Source organism: Sylvia atricapilla, chromosome 2 (genome assembly GCF_009819655.1).
Source record: "Sylvia atricapilla isolate bSylAtr1 chromosome 2, bSylAtr1.pri, whole genome shotgun sequence".
NCBI lineage: Eukaryota > Metazoa > Chordata > Aves > Passeriformes > Sylviidae > Sylvia > Sylvia atricapilla.
In genome coordinates this window covers 110,898,731-110,919,349 of record NC_089141.1, presented here as the reverse complement: position 1 = coordinate 110,919,349, position 20,619 = coordinate 110,898,731, and the positions used below count along the sequence as shown (strand labels likewise).

General features: G+C 41.4%; 1 protein-coding gene across 1 annotated transcript in view; it reads left to right on the top strand.

The window, feature by feature from the left end:
• The window catches only part of ABCG1 (ATP binding cassette subfamily G member 1), a 53,058-nt gene that overhangs the window by 19,913 nt on the left and 12,526 nt on the right, over positions 1 to 20,619 (top strand). The window contains exons 3-6 of the mRNA XM_066314120.1: positions 14,934 to 15,051; positions 15,794 to 15,926; positions 17,319 to 17,369; positions 19,416 to 19,561. Of these exons, the coding sequence (XP_066170217.1) occupies positions 14,934 to 15,051; positions 15,794 to 15,926; positions 17,319 to 17,369; positions 19,416 to 19,561 (448 nt within the window). The remainder of the gene's footprint in view (positions 1 to 14,933; positions 15,052 to 15,793; positions 15,927 to 17,318; positions 17,370 to 19,415; positions 19,562 to 20,619) is intronic.

Genomic DNA, 20,619 nt, shown 5'->3' with positions numbered 1-20,619 from the left:
GTGTTATCAATACTGCTCCAGGACTGCTCCATGGGGGCTGCCCTGCAGAAATTCACTCTTGCCCAGCCAGACCCAGCTGAACAGCTCACATTTCACGTTTACATCATAGATGTTGGCCGCTGGTTAAAATAAACCCCCTACACATTGGTGTTACTACGTGGAAGGTTTCCATCTTCCACTCCTTTGAGTGGTGCAATATTGGCATTGCCAATTGCATTGGCCTTGTGTCTAGGTTGTCATGAATCCCTGCTTTTGATCCCTGAGCCTGTGGCAGCTTCTGAACCAACACAAACCTGTGCCACTGTGTTGATTTCAGTGGTGCTGTGCTGTTTGGCAGGAGCTGAGCGTGGAGAGCGCCTGTGATTTTTAGGATCAAAGCATGTTTTGAGGTGACACTGATATTCTAACTGTGTCTCTTCATGATTTCATCTAAAATGACAGTATTTGTGGGGGAAACTTTGTGAACACCCTGGACTCTTCATCTCCTCTTTGTTTCCTGTGTGTACTGATGTGTTTAATAGGTGGCAGAGATAAATGACTTACAGAAGAAGTAAAGTGTAGGTAGACAGGTGGTACAAAGTCATATCATAAGGGAACAAAGAAACCTCAAGTGACAAGTCAAGCTGAATTTTGAAATGTCCTTGTCAGTTTAGTTGGTGGTCAGGAAAAAATGGAAGCATGTTTCCTTGACTTTGGGAGAAAAGTTGTGTATTGGAATATGGTTTGCAGAGACATCTAATTAGAAGGATATGAGAAGAGTGGCATTTTTTTTAAGTGTGTCTCTCTTACTAATGATCTACATGAGTCTTCAGGCCATTAAAACAGCTCATTTCTTTTGATGGACTTCCAGTTTGTGGAGAAAGCAGCTGCTTTTACTACCAAATTTCTCCTGTCTAATTAGACCAGTTGAGTCAGCCAGCTTAAATCAGCCCATAGCTTACCCTTTGCCTCTTCACTGAAGAGCTGAATAACCTAATTGTAAAGAAGGACAGAAAATGTCAAAAGAAGTTACAGTTGTTACTGGGAAATGAACCAGTGCAGAGTAAAAAATACAAGGCTGTTAACACAGAGGGCCTCCTGATGAGCCTGTAATGAAAACCCCTCTGGAAATTCTCAATATCCTCTCTTTGTTGGAAAATGACAGTGCATCAGAGTAGAAACTTGTTGTTTGTTCACAGTATTTTCTTCTGGCTACATTTTCATGCAGGAGATTTGTTAGGTGGAGGAGTTTATAGTTTATAGGAAGGGGGAGAACTCAGCTAAATGGATGACCAGGGCTTTCAAAACTCTACAAGACCCGAGGTGAAGTCCCTGATCCAACTGAAGGACTTAGGCTTGGATCATCCTCACCTCAGTGAGTGCCACTGGCCTCTGGAATGACTTGTTGCTGGTCTGCCACGAGCATGACCAAGGAAAAAAAAAATCCACCTCCAAAACTCAAAGTTGAATTTTCTCTCTGCCTCAGAATGAGGTAGAAATCCTGCAGTGGAAGTCATGCTTTTTTGATATGAGTTCCTGCTTCCCACCTTGCTTCAATAATAATTCTGTAGATAATTCCAAAAAGACAAGATTCCCAGAATGCTGAATGACTTTGATGCCTTATTTTAGTATATCCTGAACATTTGAATCAAAGTTCATATTTTTTTTTAAACTTAAAATAACTTTAACATGTAGATTTGATTTTTTTTTGTCTGTAACATCAAAGTTAATCAAATGGATGATATTTATACTACGATTAAAGTGTGTATATCAAATTATTTTTTTCCATTTTGTGTGTGAAGAGTTTTTCTCTTAACAACTCTTGATTTTCCCATGGGACATCCTATTGATGAAATGTTTAATTGCTTAGGATGTGTGGTGAACAAGACTCCTGCTTTGCTCGTGCTACTCTATAAGCTTCAACTAATCCATAACATAAAATGTAGGTCAGCTGGAGCTTTTAAAAACAGATGGAAATTCAGGAGTTTATGGTAGTACAATGGATCTATGGCCCTGTGAGGCTGCCAGCTTCTCCAAATGCAAAAGAAAAGCAGAAATCAGTCCTGAAAGATGCTCATCCTACCTCATGTCCATTCCAGAACCAGCAATGCCCTGTGCAGTGGCTTCTGTTTGTAACATATTCAGCACTGACATGCTACAGAAGATGATAATTACTTCTGAGGTGTTTAGAGGGTTTAATACTTAGTTTGCTGACAGTGAAAAGTATCAATTTGGGCAGCTTCATTAGTTAAATAGTCTAGAAGAGAGAGGTAAACACACCATTGTTGTAAGCAAAATGTGAGAAGTGGAGGTGATCCAGGGTTTATTTCTGCACACACTTCAGGTTTTCCTTAAGAATGTTTTTACATTCAGGTTCATAGGTTGTATCTTTAACTAGATTAATGCTGAAATAAAGTGGGTACATTACCCTGTGTATGTGTCCCATAAAGTCTTGAGTGTTTGGAGGAGAAGTGAGCAGAACCAGTGTGGCTATTTCTGAAAATAGACGCCTGGCAGGACACGTGCTGCAGCTGTCCATATGGCAGGGAGCAGGGATGTCCTGCTGCTGTCAGAGCTGCTTCAGCCTCAGCAGCTCTCCCAAACACGACTCCTGACAGAGCTTTTCCAGGTCTGGAGGTCCATCAGGGAGTTTCCATCCTTGCCTCTGCTCCTGGCTGTGTACAGCAGGGTTAAAGACTTGGTGCATGGTCTTAAATTTTACTTTTTAAAACACGTCTGATATTTGTGTTCCTAAGCATTCCTCACCTCCTTGTGGGAGAGAACAGGCCAGGAGCAGTGGGAATGAGGGGATGGAAGTGCATTTGCAGTTTGCAGGGCAGGGTTGGGGTGAGAGGGTGGGGAGAGGCAGGGCAAGGATGTGCAGGACTTGTTCAGAGGGTGGCCGAGGTCGCCTGTTCTTCAGAGAAAGTTCCTGACATCCACCACTCGTGCAGCTGAGCTAGACTGATCTGAAAGAAAATGGAATTTGTGTGGAGCCAAATGTAACATTTTGAGTTTTCAAAGCTGACTAATGGGCTGTGATTTTTTTTCCTTGGTATCAGAGTCTCTGGCAGCTTTTAAATTGCAATGACTACGGCTGAAAACATTTTTCAAAATCCAAGAAATGTCTCTCTCATGTCTCTAAGGGCTGGGGACGAAGCGTTGTCTGGTGAGCATGTGAACAAATGAAGAAGTCTGTTTTAGACAGCACTCTGTTTCTAAAAGTCTGAGAAAAGGGCTTTTTCCCTCTGCAGTTTACAGGAGACATTTCATCACGTTCCAGTTTAACCTAGAGTTTGTGATGAAGATCACAGAAGGCTTTCCTTTGTGCACCAAGCTCTTTGGATCAGATATTGCCACGAGGCCCAGTGTGGAGGAAAGACATGCTAAATAACTTCAGCTGCTTCTGCTGTAACTCTAGAAAACCCCAGGGCTCCCCTCTAACCCTTACAGAGGAGGAAAGAGCCAAATTTTTACTTTTGCTTTTCCCCTTCCCTCCTTGCTCTGCGTACACAGGAGTAGGCAGGCTGGGAGAGAGTCACAGGGAAAGGAGACTCTAAACATCAGTACAGGAGAGCCAGAGCAGTGTTCTCAGAGGTGGGGAGGGTTCCTCCTGTCTGCTGGGTGACCCAGCTGGATCCACACTTGGCAGGGAAGGCAGATGGGGCAGTTCAGTTCAGAGAGATATTTCACAATATCTCCCACTTGAAGATTTTTTTTATTTTTATTTTTTTAAAGAAGGGGCTGCTGTGAAGGGTTTTGGTTTTATTTGTTTATAAGACTGTGAATAACGCTATTTGTACCTTGATGTGTGAAGGTACTGCAATTATGAGAAATTGCTTTCTGCCTGATTGTCACAGGTAAACAGCTTTCATCTCACACTGTATCAGGCTCGTGACTCTGGTTTGTCATTCGAGGGAATGTGTCAGCTTTTCATTTCAAACTGGGTTGGCTTTTCTTTTGTCAGGAAAGACCTTTTCTCTGTGCTGAAGTAATAGAAACAAAGGCAATTAAAAAAAAAAAAGAAAAAGGGCAGCAAAAAGCAATTATCAAACAAAGATTAGGCTGTGGTTATTGCCTGGAAAAGACAATTCTACTAGATTCAGAAGAAAGATGAAGCTGTGCGTCATTCATACTTTTTTTTTTTTTTTTCTCTTTTCTCCTTTCATATTTCCTAAGGGTTGGAGATAAATTAGGGTAGCTATTTTCTGTGCAGGCAAAGAACAAGCTATGCCCCAGATCTCCAAAATGCTTCAACATGTAAATACTGCTTCTGGAGCCATCAGGTCCTGCTGCAAGTAGAGATTTATTTGCATTCGTGTTTGAAGGTTACTCTCGTTCATTGACCTATTTAATTGTCGTGCTCTGTCCCCTGCTGCAGGCATATGGCTCCATGTGCCTGTGGAGGGAAGAGGAGCAGCTTTAACTCTCTCAGGCAGAAACGCTCCACAGAAAAACACCCAAGAAATTAATTTTAACATGGACGTAACGTGGTAGTAATAATAATAAAAAAATTAAAAATCAATAATAACAATAATAAAAATATTAGCAACAAAATAATATGAATATGAATATGAATGAGAATATGAATGAGAATATGAATGAGAATATGAATGAGAATAAGAATAAGAATAAGAATAAGAATAAGAATAAGAATAAGAATAAGAATAAGAATAAGAATAAGACCCCTGGACCCACGTGCAATAGTAATCAACATGTAAACGTTAGTAGGAGGCTGCAGGACCAAATAAAGGGAGACAGAAAAGGTGAAACACAGGTTACTTAGATGCTTCTGCTCTGGTCATAACCATAAAAATCATAGAATTAAATTGTGGGGGCTGGCACAAACCCATCCATCTCCCAGCACAGTGGGGAGCTGTAACCAGCAGTAGCAGGGGCAAGGAGGTTTGCCACAATATTGGTGACATTTACTCTTCCTCTCTTCTGTTGGTGGAACACTACTCTATAAATCCTGAATTCTGTGTCGACCTGCAAACACCTTGGGGTTTTTTGTCCCTTGGAGGTGTAGGTTCTCCAAATAAGGGTAGAGGGGTTGTATAGTCAATTAAACCCTCAAAATCAAAATTAGGGGGCTGCAGAGCTTGCAAGCCTAACAGAATGTCATATCTAATTAGTTATTCTGAGGAAGAGCAGCATTCAGATATTAAAATAATGTGATGAGCAGCCAGGATAACAGGGAAAGAGCATGGTGCACATAACTCTTATTTCAGAGTTTCAAAGGAGTGGAATCTCTACTTAGTCAGGGCTTTTTTTGTTTGACTGCACAATGTGAACTGGCACATCCAGTGTCTTGCATAAGTTTAATATCTAGTCCATGGATCTGAGAGAACAATGAAATTAAAGGACTTTTCAGATTCTTCATAATCTGCAGCTTGGTTTAAGATTGTCCCTGTGCTAGAACTTGGTTTCTTGCCTGATTGGCCGTCTTCTCATCATTCTCTTTTATTATACAACATGACCTACAGTTCCTGGGGATTTTGTGTGGTAAATCTTGGCTTGGGGGGCTCACAATCACCCTTCAGGCTCCAATTTATTGTTTTTCTGACTAGCCACAGAAGGAAGCTGCTGTTCAGCACAGAGGAAGTGCAGTGGTGTCAAACGTTAGGCGCTCATACAAACAAAAATTCAAAACCTGCTTTTAAGTTTGTCCTCGAACGTTCAGCTTTTGATTAACGTCTTCCAAAGCTCGTTTGGGTTTTTTCAGGTTCTGAGATATTCTGGTTAAGTTTGAACCCAGTGCTTACCAGCACAGGGCTGTGTGCTCAAGCTAGTGGATAGCTTGAAGAAAAAAAAAATACGTGAACTGTCCCCAGTTATCAGAGTGCAAAGTGCCAGATATTAAAGACAGAATGAAAACACAGCATCTGGTACCTTTGTGCATCCTGAACATGGCCAGGCTGCTCTTCTTGATCAGCTCCCAGGGAGCATCTGGAGATGTGGAGCTCCAATCCAGCCTGAAGATTGGGAGTGTGCAATTGCTGCTGTGATGGTGCAAGCAAATGAGGGACCACGATCAAAATGACATTTAAACCCACAAAAAAAGTACTAAAGTCAGCCATAATTTTCTTGGCAGTGGATGGGATTTCTCACAGCATCAAGAGGTTTGGTGTCTCACCTAAGCTAATAGTCCTAAACTCCCACTGTAGTGGGGTGAGAGGCACTTCCACAGAGTTATTTATCCCTCCCCAGAGCAGGAATGCAAAATAAGTAGAATTAATCACCAGTTCGGCGTGCCAGCTCCTATCCACCGATAATTTATGGGCCCTGGAAATGAATTTAGGTTAAGCATCAAACATTTTGATGTGTCAAATTAGGTAGATTGAGCACTGCAAGCCTCTCTGTGAGCTCGGGCTAAGCCCTGCATCTGAGTTACGACTAATCCACCTCATGACCACTAAGTGGGAAATCGGCTGTGGATCAAGAGCAATATGTTTGAGAAGGCCTGGCTCTGGGCTATATTAAGAAATGCAGTTTAGTGGACTACAAAGAAAGAGCTTTGCTGCCCACAGGGGGATTTCTTTTCTTTTTTTAAAGCTTGAAAGACTTATTATTTTAGGTTGCGAGGAACAAATTCCTCATTTCTGAGTTGGAACGAGCTGTGAGGCAGAGGAACTTGATTTGGTTGCTTCAAGCACTCACTTGGCTCTTCTGCCCTTTCTGTGCGGATGTTTTGGTGGCTGGCATGCTGTTTTATAGACATTTACATAACGAAGGTCGTTTCTCTGAGGCAAGGTACAAGGATACATTACAATTGCAAATTCCCTTAATTGTCCTAAAGCAGGGCTCAGAGCTTAGACAATGGAAAATCCTATTGTTCCCAGTGTCCCTGAGAGACTGTGTGAACACAACAGAAATATGTGGATGTGTTGATCCTGAGACTAGAGGGAGAAAATGATCGGTGAAAAAGGTTTATTCACTTTTGATGCACAATGGATGGCAGAAATTATGAACCAGTGGCATGAGTTCACGAGAGTTTTATATGGTAGGCTTAAACATGTTCATTATTTCTAGTGTCACTTTGCCCCTCCAGGCTCTGTAGAGGTACAGTTCAAACCAGTATAAAATTAGGAAGGTGCCTGTTATTAAAGCAATATATTTTTTTTTCACTCTGTTTGTCAGGAAAGCTGTTTCTGCCTCCCAGATTTTCTGGGAATTAAAAGATGCCTTTTTTTCTTCCCAAGTATCTGTACCTATAATTCACTTTAACTTAAGCTTGCTTGAACTCAGTGTGGAGCTTGGGAAAGAAACCTTCATTTAAATAATCCCCATCAAGAGGGCTTTTAAAATCCAAATTATTTAAATAATCATCAGCTGATACAGATAATCTCTTTCAACTGAGAATTTACAAACTGAAACATCTACAAACCCTGTTGATAGCAGGGAGAGGAGCATGTTCTGTACTCAAGTAGTGGGTGGGGAACACAGTGCCCTGGCTGGTTAAAGCAGAATTAGAAATATATGGCAAACCCCTCCCTGACTATATTCCAGCTTAGGGAAACACCCTGCCTTTGATCTGATATTGGTTTAGTTAGAAAGCCCCAAGTTAACTTCATCTTATCACTGGATGAAGCAGATTGGTGTAGTCCCTTCTAGTAAACACCAAGATGTTTTTCTGTGAGAGTGGCTTCTCAGGAGTGAGAAAAGGGCTGAGATGCAGAAGGTGAGTAATAGACTGAGAAGGAGCAGGCAAGAGAGTTTCATTCTGGCACATTCACACCTGCGTGTGTGGAAAAGGATGATAAAAATGATAAGGAAAAATCCTAGCTAATGTTTTATTACATCTGCAAATGTAAATCTGGCCTTGAGCTGTTACCTGTAAATGAGTTCCTCATCTTGGGCTTCTCTGTCGAGTTTCTGCCAGTATTTCCCAGCTGTTCAGTCTTCTGATGGAAATCTAAAGAGTGTACAAATGAAATGCCTGACAGGTCACCTGAGGATGTTTCTGACATCTGGGTGGGCTCTGCAAGGTCCTTCTCCGAGCCATAAGTCACTAACTCTCCTATCAGTGTGACACAGGACCAAGTTGTCCTGGTTTTCCCTTACTTGTGCAGTTGTTGTCCAGTTCATAATCCAGGGAATGGCCTTTGGCTATTGAGGTGTGACTCTGGTGGATCTCAGGGGCAGCAGCAAAGTAATGAATTTTCTAGGAGCGTTTTTCCTTTGAAGGAGGATTCCTTACTCTTGCCTCAAGGGGAAACATGTCACAGCTCAGTCCCCTGATTTCAGTTTTGTCCTGGAGAATTCCCTACATAAGTTTGGGGATTTTTAAATTGATGTAAAAGGAGGTGAGGTGAGGGCTGACCCTATAAACTTTAGAATAGGAAAATACAATTTTCCTTATTTATGGATTCTTTAATGGGTCAGTATACAGTGCTGAGAAACTGCTGTGGTTTCTTGTCATGATTTAAGAAACAGTTTGGCTGCTAGTATAGTAAGAGAAAAAATTTGTGGAATGAAATTTAAACTCCTGTTTAAAAAGTATGTTTCTTGTTAAAAGCATTAAAGTAAGGCAGGTAAGGAGTACAGGAGGTGAATACAGGAATAAAGGCATAGGAAATACAGAGATGCCTTCTATATTTCCAGCTGGATATTTCTCAGCAGGAATACATCCTATCTAAAAAAAAGCACCACAAAAAGATGTGAAAATACAGTCCTTGTGCAATTATTTAATTTTTAATAAAGGAATGCTTTCTTTCTGCCTGGCAGGCAGTGTGGAAAGAGCAGGTTATGATGCCTCTGGTTTTGATTTTTAAGTGCCAAACTCTGATTTCTTTGTGGCTCAGTTTCCAGTTGTTTGTAGCTTTGCCAAACTCGCGCCGCTGGAGTTGAAATTTCCTGTGTTACCTTTTAGTTCAGTAAATGCTCTGAGAAACCTTTGAGCAGTTTCAGGCCAGTGGCACTTGCAGGGCAGCAGCAGTGATTTCCTGCCTCCAGAGGAGCTCAAATACATTGGGAAGAGCAAACCCTGCTCTAATTGCAGCGAGCAGGGAAAGCCTGCTGGGATCACCTGAGACAGGGTCTGGGTGCCTACAGGTGGAGGCAGAAATAGGTTACAACACCTGGAACCTTCCACGAGTCTGTGAGACATTCCTCTGAGTAACAAATGAGGGTTACTGATGATGGAATGCAAATGAAAGAAGCATTCCAGTCAAAAACCTAGAGGTGGTGTTTACCTGAGGAAATTCACTGTGGAGCAGGAGTGGGTTTTGGTTATGTTTTAATTGGTGCTGATTCAGACACATTTCCCCTACCCTGAGGATGAGGAGGGGGATGGTTTGCTTCTTTCCAGGTTAATAATAATTTCTGTGGGAATGGTCTAACTAGATCTCCCCATAAATCTCTGTAAAATCCATGAGGAAACAGATACAACCATCAAATAATGTTTCTCCCTTGCTGATTTCGGCAGTAAAAATTTTGTTGACTTGAACAAGGAGATCTCCCTTAGTATCTTCATCAGAGACACGAGGTCACCTCTGTCCTTTCATTGAAAAAGGGGCTTTTGTGGGCTCTGTGCTGCTGCCAGGCAGGGAGGGAATCCCACCTCTGGAATGGGGCTCTGGTCAGGCCAGGCAGGTGGTTCAGCTGTGAATCTGGACAAATACTATCAAAATCTGGTCAAACTGTGCCTCATGTCTGATTTCATGGGAAATCCTAACATGGGAAAGCAAAACACATTCTGCTTCTCAGGAGAAGCATTTGGACTCCAGAATGTAATGCGGGGTGAGATTAGGACCAAAAAGTTTGGTATCACTAGAATTTTCTGTTTCAGTTTTGGTTTGTTTCTGCTGTGTTCTATTTGTAGGGGCTTGGGCTGAGAAGTTTGCTGAGGGGTTGTTCTGGTTCGTGATGGCGTGTTAATGTCAAATCCATATTTTAAGTAGTTCTTGAAAACTGGTATTAAAATTCCCATGGGCATCAGCCCCTAAATATATATTTTTAAAGGTTGGGTCACAGTAACTTTGGGAGGGGACATAGGAAAACTGAAAGATCCACGCTGATTTCCATTGGAAATTGAAACAGTTTTAGGAGGAGTGAAGAATGAGAAAGTCTCAATGCTAAACTTGTTCTTGATGTAAGTCGAATCCAAAGGAGGAGTGTTGGAACTCTGGAGGCTGAAAATTTCAGGCTTTCTGTTCTAAAAGACACTGACCCTCAAGCAAGCACTGCATTTGATCTGAGGCCATGGAACAAACATCCAAAGCTGAGTGATGGCACTGAGGCTGTGGGTGTGGAGTTTGAATAGTATTGTGTGATTTCACAGGGTGAAAAACTTAGATTTGGGATTTTAGTATATAGTGATAAATAGGGTGTCGTGGTTTTACATTTGTTAAATTTTATTTATCAACTGGGAGATAGGAATTTGGGAGAAAAAGGCAAAACAGGCACAACTTAAAAACAGATAGATTTTATTAATATACACTGAAGAAAAAGAGAAAAAGAAAAAAGAAAAAAGAAAAAAAAAAAAAAAAAAAAAAAAAAAAAAAAGAGAGACATTCAAACACCTTGCTCCCCCCGCCCCCCCCCAAACTGTTCACTTTTCCACTGAACCACAGAGATAAAACAATGATTTTCAGTCAGTCACCACAATTTAAACATGATCCTACATCACCTTGGGAGAGGAGCCTCTCTAGGGTTATGGAGAACACACCACAAGAAAAGGTCTGGTGGCTTTCACAGATCTGCAACCACCCGGAATTTTTGCAGATTCTGTGCAGTCTCACCCGTATAACAGTTTTCCACGCTGTTTATGGGCTTCCACATGTTTGGGGTATCATTTTAAGAATGCTTTTTTAGCACAAAACAGGGATTGTCTTCTATCTCTAAAATCGCCTCTATCTCAAAAGAAATAGAGACCTCCTTGTTCTTTTCCAGGAGCCGGGGACATATTCTATTTAAAATTCTCAATTAAAACCCATGTATATTAATACACACAGACTGTGTTTCCAGAAACATAAACTCTCCCATTCATCAGCCAAGCTGTCAGTCACAATCCATGCTAGAATTTCCTTAAGAAAAAAACTTTTCACATTCGTGCTAAACCACCACATAGGGCAAGATGGAGGATTCGGGGTGTCTAAGAAAGACTGTCTAAGTCTTTCCTCTTCACCTTCTTCTTCCTTCTTCTTCATGGGTTTGGGTGGTTTTCTGTAATTGGTTGGTAAAGTCCACATTGCAGACTTCAAGTAGTTAGTTATTGCATTTAAAGTAAAAATAATCTAAGTAGTATTTCACAACTGGACAGATTGTCCTTGAAAAGACCTTTAAAGAAAAGATAGAGAGGTACTCCATTTTACCTCCATTTTCTAACTTGCTAGTCAGAGCTCACGACCTGTGAGGCTGTAATACAGATAAGAAATAATAAACACTGAGTCTGAACAGAGGAAACCATGACTCCTGTGTATTAATCCTGCCTCTAAAACAAAAAAGAAAAGAAGATAAGAAAACCAAGAGAAGAGGTGCTGTGGTGCTGGAAATGGGTGGCCCATGATGTGCATCCACCCCGGGGTGAGTTGGCTTTGAGGCTCAGCCTTCCATTAAACTCTTTTTGGCCATATCCCAACTCCTTGCTGCAGGGATGGAGGAGAACCAGCTGGGCTGGGGCTGAAGGTAGTGAGGTGTTACAGTTCTGGTTTTTCACCCAGTTACAGAAAACCACCCAAACCCATGAAAAAGGAAGAAAAAGGTGAAGGAGAAGGACTTAGACAGCACCCAAAATACTCCATCTTGACTCACACACATTTCTGTATACTAAAATCCCAAAATCCAGGTTTCCAGAATTCCAGCAGTGAGGAATTGCTGATATATGGCAGATGGATGTAAAACAGGCCCTGCACTGTGAGAACACAATCCCCAACAAATGCATAATCTGTTTCTTGTGAAAGACGTGTGGCCTGGTATAGAAGTTTTAGGTCAACTGATTCAGTTGAAGATTAGCCTCGATATTCTGAAAGGAAAGGCTGTGGTTACTTAGGGGATTTTTAATTCCTCATAAAGGATTATTCTGGGGCACCACACTACTGCCACAGTGTCAAATCTTTTTGTGGGTTTGCTAAATTAACCTTTGTGATGGAAAAGCTTATTATGCTCTTCCAGTCAAAGGAAGAGACAGGGTTTGAGTTTGTAGCAAATTAAAATGCCAGTGATTAGGATCCTAATCTAATATTCATAGTTTTGGGGCTTTTCTTTTATTTCTTCTTAAAGCGTATTTCTCTACTGTATTGCAAATGACTTGCTGAGAATTTCAGGAAGAATTTCTTCATGGAAGGAGTGGTCAAGCATTGGAAAGGGCTGCCCAGGAAGGTGGTGGAGCCCCCCATCCCTGGAGGTGTAGAAGGAATGACTGGATGTGGCACTCAGTGCTCTGTGCTGCTTGACAGGGTGGTGATCAGTCAAAGCTTGGACTTGATAGTCTTGGAGGTCTTTTTCAAGCTGGTTCTGTGTCTCTGTGATGAGTCCTGCTCTGATTTAACCTCGTGTGCAGGATTCTTAAATTGGAAAACTCCATCAGAGGGACAGAAATATCTGCAGGTCATGATGGGGAAGATACTGCAGTTAAAGGTGAACCAATCATCATTTGTGAAACTCTGGAAAAGTTACTTTAATGCGTGTAATGTTAAATCACATTTGTAGGTAGGGAGAGGAAACGTTTCAGTTTTAGGTAATGATATCTCTGTTACCACATTTGCAGCTGCTGAGTCTGCATTTTAGGCTGCATGTCCCTCGTTGATGGCAGTATACATTTTTTATGCTCCCTTGTGAGTTTGTGCAATATTTTCTGCCTGGTGCATGATGCAGACAATTGGAGCTACACTCTAACATTGGAGTCCTTGCAGGTTTAACAGGTCTGGGAGGGAGCTGGTTCTCATTCCACTGAAGAGGCAGATTGAAGGACTTTGTCCCTGTTTATTAAATATTGCCATGTCTGAAAGGCCTGATTGTTCCTTGCACTTTCCCTTCAGATGCTGCTGTGGGTGGTGGCATTGGAGTGAAGGACAAGCTGGTTGACCTTGTGGGGGTGCCATGGATTTCTCTCTCCAAAATCACCGTTCCTTTTGATAGATTGTCATTGCTTTCCTTTTCAGGGCTTGTGCCATGAGCAGCCAACCTGGATACTCTGCTGTTTTCATTCCCTTGCTACCTCGTGGCTTCCAAACAAGTTGTTTGCTTTATGTCCAGGGCAGGATTTATAGTGAAAAATAACTGGCCTGTTTAAAAAAGAAGACACTCAAGAAAATGGTTATTTTGATCCATTTAGTCAGTTATATTTTCTAGGACATCTGCCGTAAAAACAGTGGGGTCAGGTATTTCTAGAGAGGTTTTGTGACTACTCCATTCCCCCTGGGCTGTGCTCAGGGAAGAAGATTTGCTGTGGATTTGGGAGACCCCACAGCAGCAGGACAAAGTTTTTGTTGCAAAGTTTGCTCTCCTGTGGCATAGGAGGAGTGTGAATCAAGAAGATTGGTGACAAGAAGAAAATTTAAAGAGATTAAGTGGAGATGAAAGCAAATAATGAAGTTAGGAAGAAAGAGAAATCAAAATGTAACCCACAATTCTTTTTTCAAGGAGCTTGCCAATGCTCAAAAAAAACCCAAAAAAATCCCAATAACATGTGAATTTTATTTTACACCATTCCCATGTTCCAGCTACAGCCTGTGCTGATGATCAGAGGTCTAGGATAGTTTACATGTGGAATGTACATTCTGCCTGCCTATCCACCAGTGTGGCAAAATGGATTGCCAAATCCTGACTTTGCATATAAATGGATTTTCCACCCTTCTATTTTGGTTTTAATTGAACCACATAAACATTATCAACATATGAAATTGGGTTTTGACACCTTACTTAGCATTTTTTTATTATTAAAAGCTTTAGCTAGAAGCACTGGTAATTAAAATAAAGTAAACAAGCAAAAAAATAAAAGAAAAAAAGAAGGAAAGAGATCCTGAAAAACTTAAATTTAAATGCTGGTCAGGGCTCTCTCCACCTTCCTTACACAGTTTTTATGCCTTTACATGGAAATCCTGCGGGGCAAGGTGGATGCAACTGGTCCAAATCTGGAATTCTCACTGGAGCACAGTTTGCTTACACTTAGAGTAACATGGAGTTAAGGCTTTTAATAAATTTTTACTGGGAAAATTATTAACCCAGAAATAAGTTGAAATGCTTGAAGGAGGTGGTGTTGTCACTCTAGAACATCCTTGCCTGAGGATGCAATTATAGTGGCATGAAGTTTTGAAATGGATTAATCTAAATGAGAAAAAAAAACTCTGCATGTTCTTAATCCAGAATAAATGTTCCCCTGGAAGTTGTTTTTACAGTTGTTGTGGTCAATCTCCCTGTCTAGAAAAGCCTTTAGACTTCCTCTGGTAAGAGAGTTCTTGTGGCAAGAGAATGAAGAAGTTTGTGTATCTCCTTTTGCTGAGTCTCTTGTCATACAAAGCATTTTTTCCACTTCTTTTATGGAAAAAAGGCAAAGGTCTTTGAGATCTCGGCTATTGCTCTCTCTAAGAAGTTGTTGTTTTAATGAGAGGGCAGAATTTTGGCACTGAAACTGAAGTGGTTGGAGAGCAGCCTGCTCCTAGACTGTTAGCTGTGGAGTATTGGATGTTCTAACAGCATCCTGATAAAATACCCTGAGAGGACACTTAGAGAATGGCAGCAAGGCTTCTGTTCAAAAATCATCCTGCAGTGAGCCGAGAGTGTGAGACTCTGTAATCCCATTCCTGTCGTGGCAGGAAGCTGCTGCTCCCACTCACAATTTGGCTTTTTGATGGTTATTTTTGATACTTATTGCAGCATCCTGGTGGTGGCATCAACCTCTCAGGAGGTGGTGGTTAACAACCCCTGTTTGTCATCAATATTCAGGAGAAATGAATTTTTTTTGCTCCCCAGATGTGATTGAGGGTTCAGTGAACTTTCCTTTCTTCTTCCAGGTTATAAGACCCTTTTGAAAGGAATTTCAGGGAAGTTCAGCAGTGGAGAGCTCGTTGCAATTATGGGACCTTCAGGAGCTGGGAAGTCAACGCTTATGAATATTCTGGCAGGATACAGGTCAGTACCAATGAAAATCCCAAGTTAAGATAAGATCACTGAGCCTGAGGGCACCTTGGAGACAACAGCAGAAGAAATTTTAGCCTAGAGTTTGTCAAAAAACAGGCACTTCAAAGATTTTTGAATTAGATTATTGTTGCTTTTCTTTTTTTTTTTCTCTATGTCCTGTTTTGGTCACTTGGGATTTATGTCTTAACAGGTCTGATCCAAAAATAAGAAGCAATTTAAAATCCAAAAAAACCACACATATGAAGAAAAACTCCTTTTTTGGCTGTGTAACAAATCTGACTCAGTGTCTTATGTTTGTGATGCTTTTGAAATCACATAAACACTTTGAAAATCTACTCTTTTTAGTCACTGCTTCATAATGTTGATGTCTTCTTCACCAAAATGCAGTGACAGTGCTTCATCTTTTCTTATGTATACAGAGTGTCTCTGTCTTGTTGTCGTTTGGGGCATAAAGAACAGGATACAGAAACCTAAAAAAACCCCAACTTTAACTCCTTGGTATTTTTTCAGATATTTATATACATCAGCACACATTTTGAGTAAAATTTTTGTCATCATGGCACGAAGCTTTATACAAAAGAAAGCGCAATCAGGAAATAATTTAATTTCTATCCAGCCTATCAAATTTCTTTCACCGTGGCAATAACTGCCTGAGACTTGCCACGTGCTCAGCCACGAGGCAGCACAAGTGAAGGCAAGGCTGACCTCTGGTTGTTTTGTTGTTTGGTTTCAGAGAGACGGGAATGAAAGGAGAAATCCTCATCAACGGGCAGCCCCGCGACCTGCGCTCCTTCCGCAAAGTCTCCTGCTACATCATGCAGGATGACATGCTCCTTCCTCACCTCACCGTCCAGGAAGCTATGATGGTGAGAGCTGTTTCTTGCTCTAATTTATCTGAGTAGGAGAAGATGGAAAGTGGTTCTTGTTGTGCTCTTGGTTTTACTCCTGGCAGTGGCACAAGGTTTTGTCCCTGTCTGTTCCCGCTTGGTAAAAGTTCCTGGAATTTGATGGTGCCTTGAATTCCAACTCAGGCTCATCCTTCTAGGGGTTCTTTGGCTTTATAATTTCCAGTTTGTGCTCAGAATTATGATTTGGAAGGAGAGCTGAGTGTCTGCTCCTAGAGAATAGAACCTGAAATTCTTCACAAATGAGGCTTTGTAGGGACCATCTGTTTGCTTGGGTGGTGGATGAGTAACCTCATCTCTCTCTCTCTGTCTCCCCATCTTTCATGTTCTGACTGAAAATTGTTATTTACACTTCAGTGTGATCTGCCTCTTCTACTCTTTTGTGCCTTTTTAAAAATAAAGGCATTTCATGAAATCGCTTTCATTTCTTCATGGGGAGAAAAAACCAGGCACAGAATAAGTCCAAGATGCACAGGCAATGTAAATTCTTCTCATTGTTCTGCATTGCATCAGGAAGTTTATGAATTGCCAACTTGACCAGTGTAGTCTGGAAATGTCTGTAGCTCAGCTTGAGAAATGAACCTGTTTTTCTCAGAAATTATTATCAAAATAATGCTTAGGTTGCTCACACTGTGCCAACTCAATTCACAAATTTTAAGGCCAGAGGAAATCTCTCCTGTTTTTATGTGGCTAATTTTCTGCAAAGGCTCTTTTCTGCGGAGAAGTTTTTCTTCTCTTTTGTTTACTTGAGTGTTTTCATCAGAATCCCACGGGATCACTTTTGCAGAATTAGGCCCAGATTATAGTTGCTGTCTAAAATTAATCAATCAAGGCTCTGACAAAAAATAATTACTTAACAGTTTAATTGCTTTTAATAAAGGTTAATCATGATGTTTTGTGGAGCTGCCTCTCAGGACAGCAGATGACATCTTTCAGAAGGTTGTTTATTTCTGTGCTCACTTGTTTGCATCCTGGAGAATGGCAGAGCTCAGTTATCCTTGCAGTGTGAATGAAGCACAAATAAACTGTGTCTCTAGCATTTCCTGGGAAGTTTTTGGATGTGCAAAATATGTCACTCCCTCATCTTCCTGTAAAGCTCTTTGACTTGCAGAGTGGCCCTTTTATTTCTAATACTCTTCTTGTCAGGCGCTTTGCAAAGGTCAGATTAGGCTCTGTTATTTACTGCACAGAAAAATGTGATGCTCGTGACTGGAACATTTCAGTTCAAGTTCAGATTTTCTGACTGGGTTGAAAGGAGTTGTTTAAGTGGTACCTGGGAGTGTTGTGCCTGCTCTAAGTGGTGGTTGTGCTTCAGAGCAGCTCGAAATCCAGTTCCTTTATTTTGCATTCCAGGTGTCTGCTCATCTGAAACTTCAAGAGAAAGATGAAGGGAGGAGAGAAATGGTATGTACACTGCCCATCAAAGCAGAGTTTGGAGGGTGCCAAGCAGTGAGCTCTGTAAGGCAGACGTTTTTATCTAATACTGAACTGCACTGGACTTGTAATGACAGAATAAATCATTATCTCTGGGTTGACATGTGTCATTAGGAGGAAGTGTTCACTGCAGCCTCCACGAAAGCTACTTTCAGTAGGAGACTGGAAAATTGTAAAAGATTTACCTAAACAAATTCACAGGTTTTGCAGGATTCCTGTTAATGCACCTTGGATTCTCCTGTGTGCATGTCTGAGGGCTCAGGCATCTCGTGTGGGGTGAGATAAATCACCCAGCTGGACCTGCACCAGGAGCTGTGCTCCTCTAACCCATCCTTGGGGAAAAGCACAACTTTTCATGAAATGGGAAAACTGTGGCAGCTGCCTAGGTAGAGCAGCTGGTTTTGTGACTGTCCTTTGCCTGTGTTTCTTTCCAAATTGGAGCAATTGGAGTTTCTTCAGACTCAAAAGAATCTTTGAAAATCAGAAGGGGAAACTCACAGTAATCAGCTTATGTTTGGTAAACACAGGTTGTTTTTTTTTTATTTGGAAAATAAATGTATATAGAAACAGCTGTTAACTGAGCTGTACTTTGGAAACCTTAGTTCATTTACACTTTAGTGAAGTTAGGCCAAGCAAGTTAATTCACTTGTTCACACTGTCACTGTAATTACAAGGAGCTCTTTGAGTTAAAAATTGTGCTGTGATTATTCAACACACATTAGAAGAATTTTCTGGTTATTGTTAACTGGCCTGTGCAGGAAAAGATAATTCATTTTATTGTTGTAAATTGGAGTGTAAATGTTTATCACAGATGAATGTTACAAATTTATACACTTGTGCTAGCAGGATTGCAGACTCCTGTTAAAAGCAGGGACAAGTGAAGATCCTCCGGTGAACCATGGTTTATGTTCCTAGTTGTCCTTATTTGTGCTTCTGAGTCCTGTTTACCTTTCCCAGAGATAAAGGGAATGAGGCAGTTGGTCTTTTTTCTCTGAGGAACAAGGCTTAGGTGGTTTCTTATTTTTTTTTTCACTCCCTCTTCCTGGGAGAGGGAACTCCTGGAAATCCAAATCAGGACAAGCAAAAGGTCAGGCCCTGGCTGGTGTCACAAATTTTCACCAGGTCAGGCACTCTTTCTAGGAAATTCTCTCCATCCAAGCCGTTGATACTTTGGGACAATGGTGGGCTCGGTTTCCTGAACTTCAGTGAACTACTAAATGTCTGGGCTGCTTTCTACCTTTGGAATGGTGGAGTTTGTTAATTGCATAAAGCAATGTAGCTCATGGCTTCACTCATTTTTGTGCCTGTGCTGTTACTGAGGCCAAAGAGCCACTTCTTTTACAAAGGGGTACCAGACCAGGTCTGCAGTCACTGAACCAGAAAAAATCATAGTGCCTGGGGTTGTTCTCCTTTGGCTTCAAAACCCCTGGGACGAGCTGTGCCCTTCCTGAGGCCGTGCCTTGAGGAAATCCCAAACATCTGAGAGTACCTGTGACAGCTGAATTGACTCTGAGTGGGATGAAAACACTTGAAATCAATGGCTGCACTTGAAAGAGGAGACTGTGGAGAACAGAGGAGATAAAGCAGGTCACTGCTCCACAGAAACCACGGGGTTTTTTCACAGAGTCCCTTGCAGAGACAACCCCAGAGTTCTATTGAAAGAAACCTCTTGGTTTCTCTGTGTAAGAGCCCCTCACACGCTGCAGAGCTCTTCTGATGTCAGTGCCACATCCATAAATACACAGCTACAGAAGAACTGATTTCCACTCCTTTTTTCACCTCTTTACTGAGTGAGGTCGTGTGGGACAAACAAGCAGAATTTGGGTCAAAGCAGTGAGTGGTAGCCTGTTAATGCTGAGTGTAATAAATTTAGCCTCATTAGATGGAAAAAGATCTTAAGTGTGATGAAACAAAGCCGTGAGCTGGCTCACAACCTCCCTGAAAATCAGTGAAGAGGCTGGAGAGTGGTTTTTTTTTTCCATATCCCAACAATGTGGAATGTCCTGTTCCCTCCAGGTGAAGGAGATCCTGACAGCCCTGGGTTTGCTGACGTGTGCCAACACCAGGACTGGGAGCCTCTCTGGAGGCCAGAGGAAGCGTCTTGCCATTGCTTTGGAGCTGGTGAACAACCCTCCTGTCATGTTCTTCGATGAACCAACCAGGTACTTCTAGGCCAAAAATTTTAAGACAGGCAACTATGATTTTGCATAGTAGAGCAGTGTGGGTTTTTTATCTTCTTTTCTTCTCTTAGAGGTGGGATTAATGGTCGGGAGCTGCAGATTTTGTGTTCGGATTCAGATGTTTATTAATTCTTATCAAGAGCACAGTCTCACAAAATTGTGAGTTCTAGCTAACAGAGTGAAAAGTGGCTGTGTTTTTAACTCTTTCCAAGGTCTTTTAAGCACAAATTGCCCAGTTGCGAGATGACACATGAATTATTTTTACTTTTAACCCAATAATCAAACACCCATGGCCTGCAATACACTTGGATAGAATATCCAATTACAAAATACCACCAAACCCATGAAGAAGAAGGTGCAAAATAAGGACTTAGCCTCTGCTCTAAAACCTCCATCTTGCTTTATATATATATTATTATATCCTAAACCCTAAAACTCTTAAGTTTTTAAAGTGTGATATCACACACTTCTATTCAAACTCCACACCCACAATCCCAGTGCTGTCACTCAATTTTGGAGCCTGTTCCATGACCTCATATCAAATGCAGTGTTTGCTGGGGGGTCAGTGCCTGTCAGCACAGAAAGGCTGAAAATCTCAGTGCCCAAGGTACCAACAGAACAGGGCTACAGAAAAGTTATTCACCTCTAAATCCTTGGAAAAAGGCTCATTTTGTGTTGCCTGCACACACCAAGTAAGGCCAAGAAATTACTTGATCTGGGTTCTTGGTGCCTTGGGCCACTGCTGCAACTGCTGGACTGTGGGGCTGTAAATAATATTTAAAGCAGACACAAACTGCAAGAGGAAGGAAAAGAGAGAGGAAAATATTGTGGCACGGATTTTCTTTTTCAAGCAAAGACAGCTTGAATATAAACATTTTAAAATGTGACTTTTGGTAATGAGTGTGATCAGTCTGGGAGGAGGCTGGGAAAGCTATGAATATGTATCTATTCATTAAAGTTGGGAGCATTTAAATCTGCAGCCCTCAAATGTAAAAGTCCCTTAAGGCAGCTTTGAGAATATTTTTTTTTTCATTCTCAGG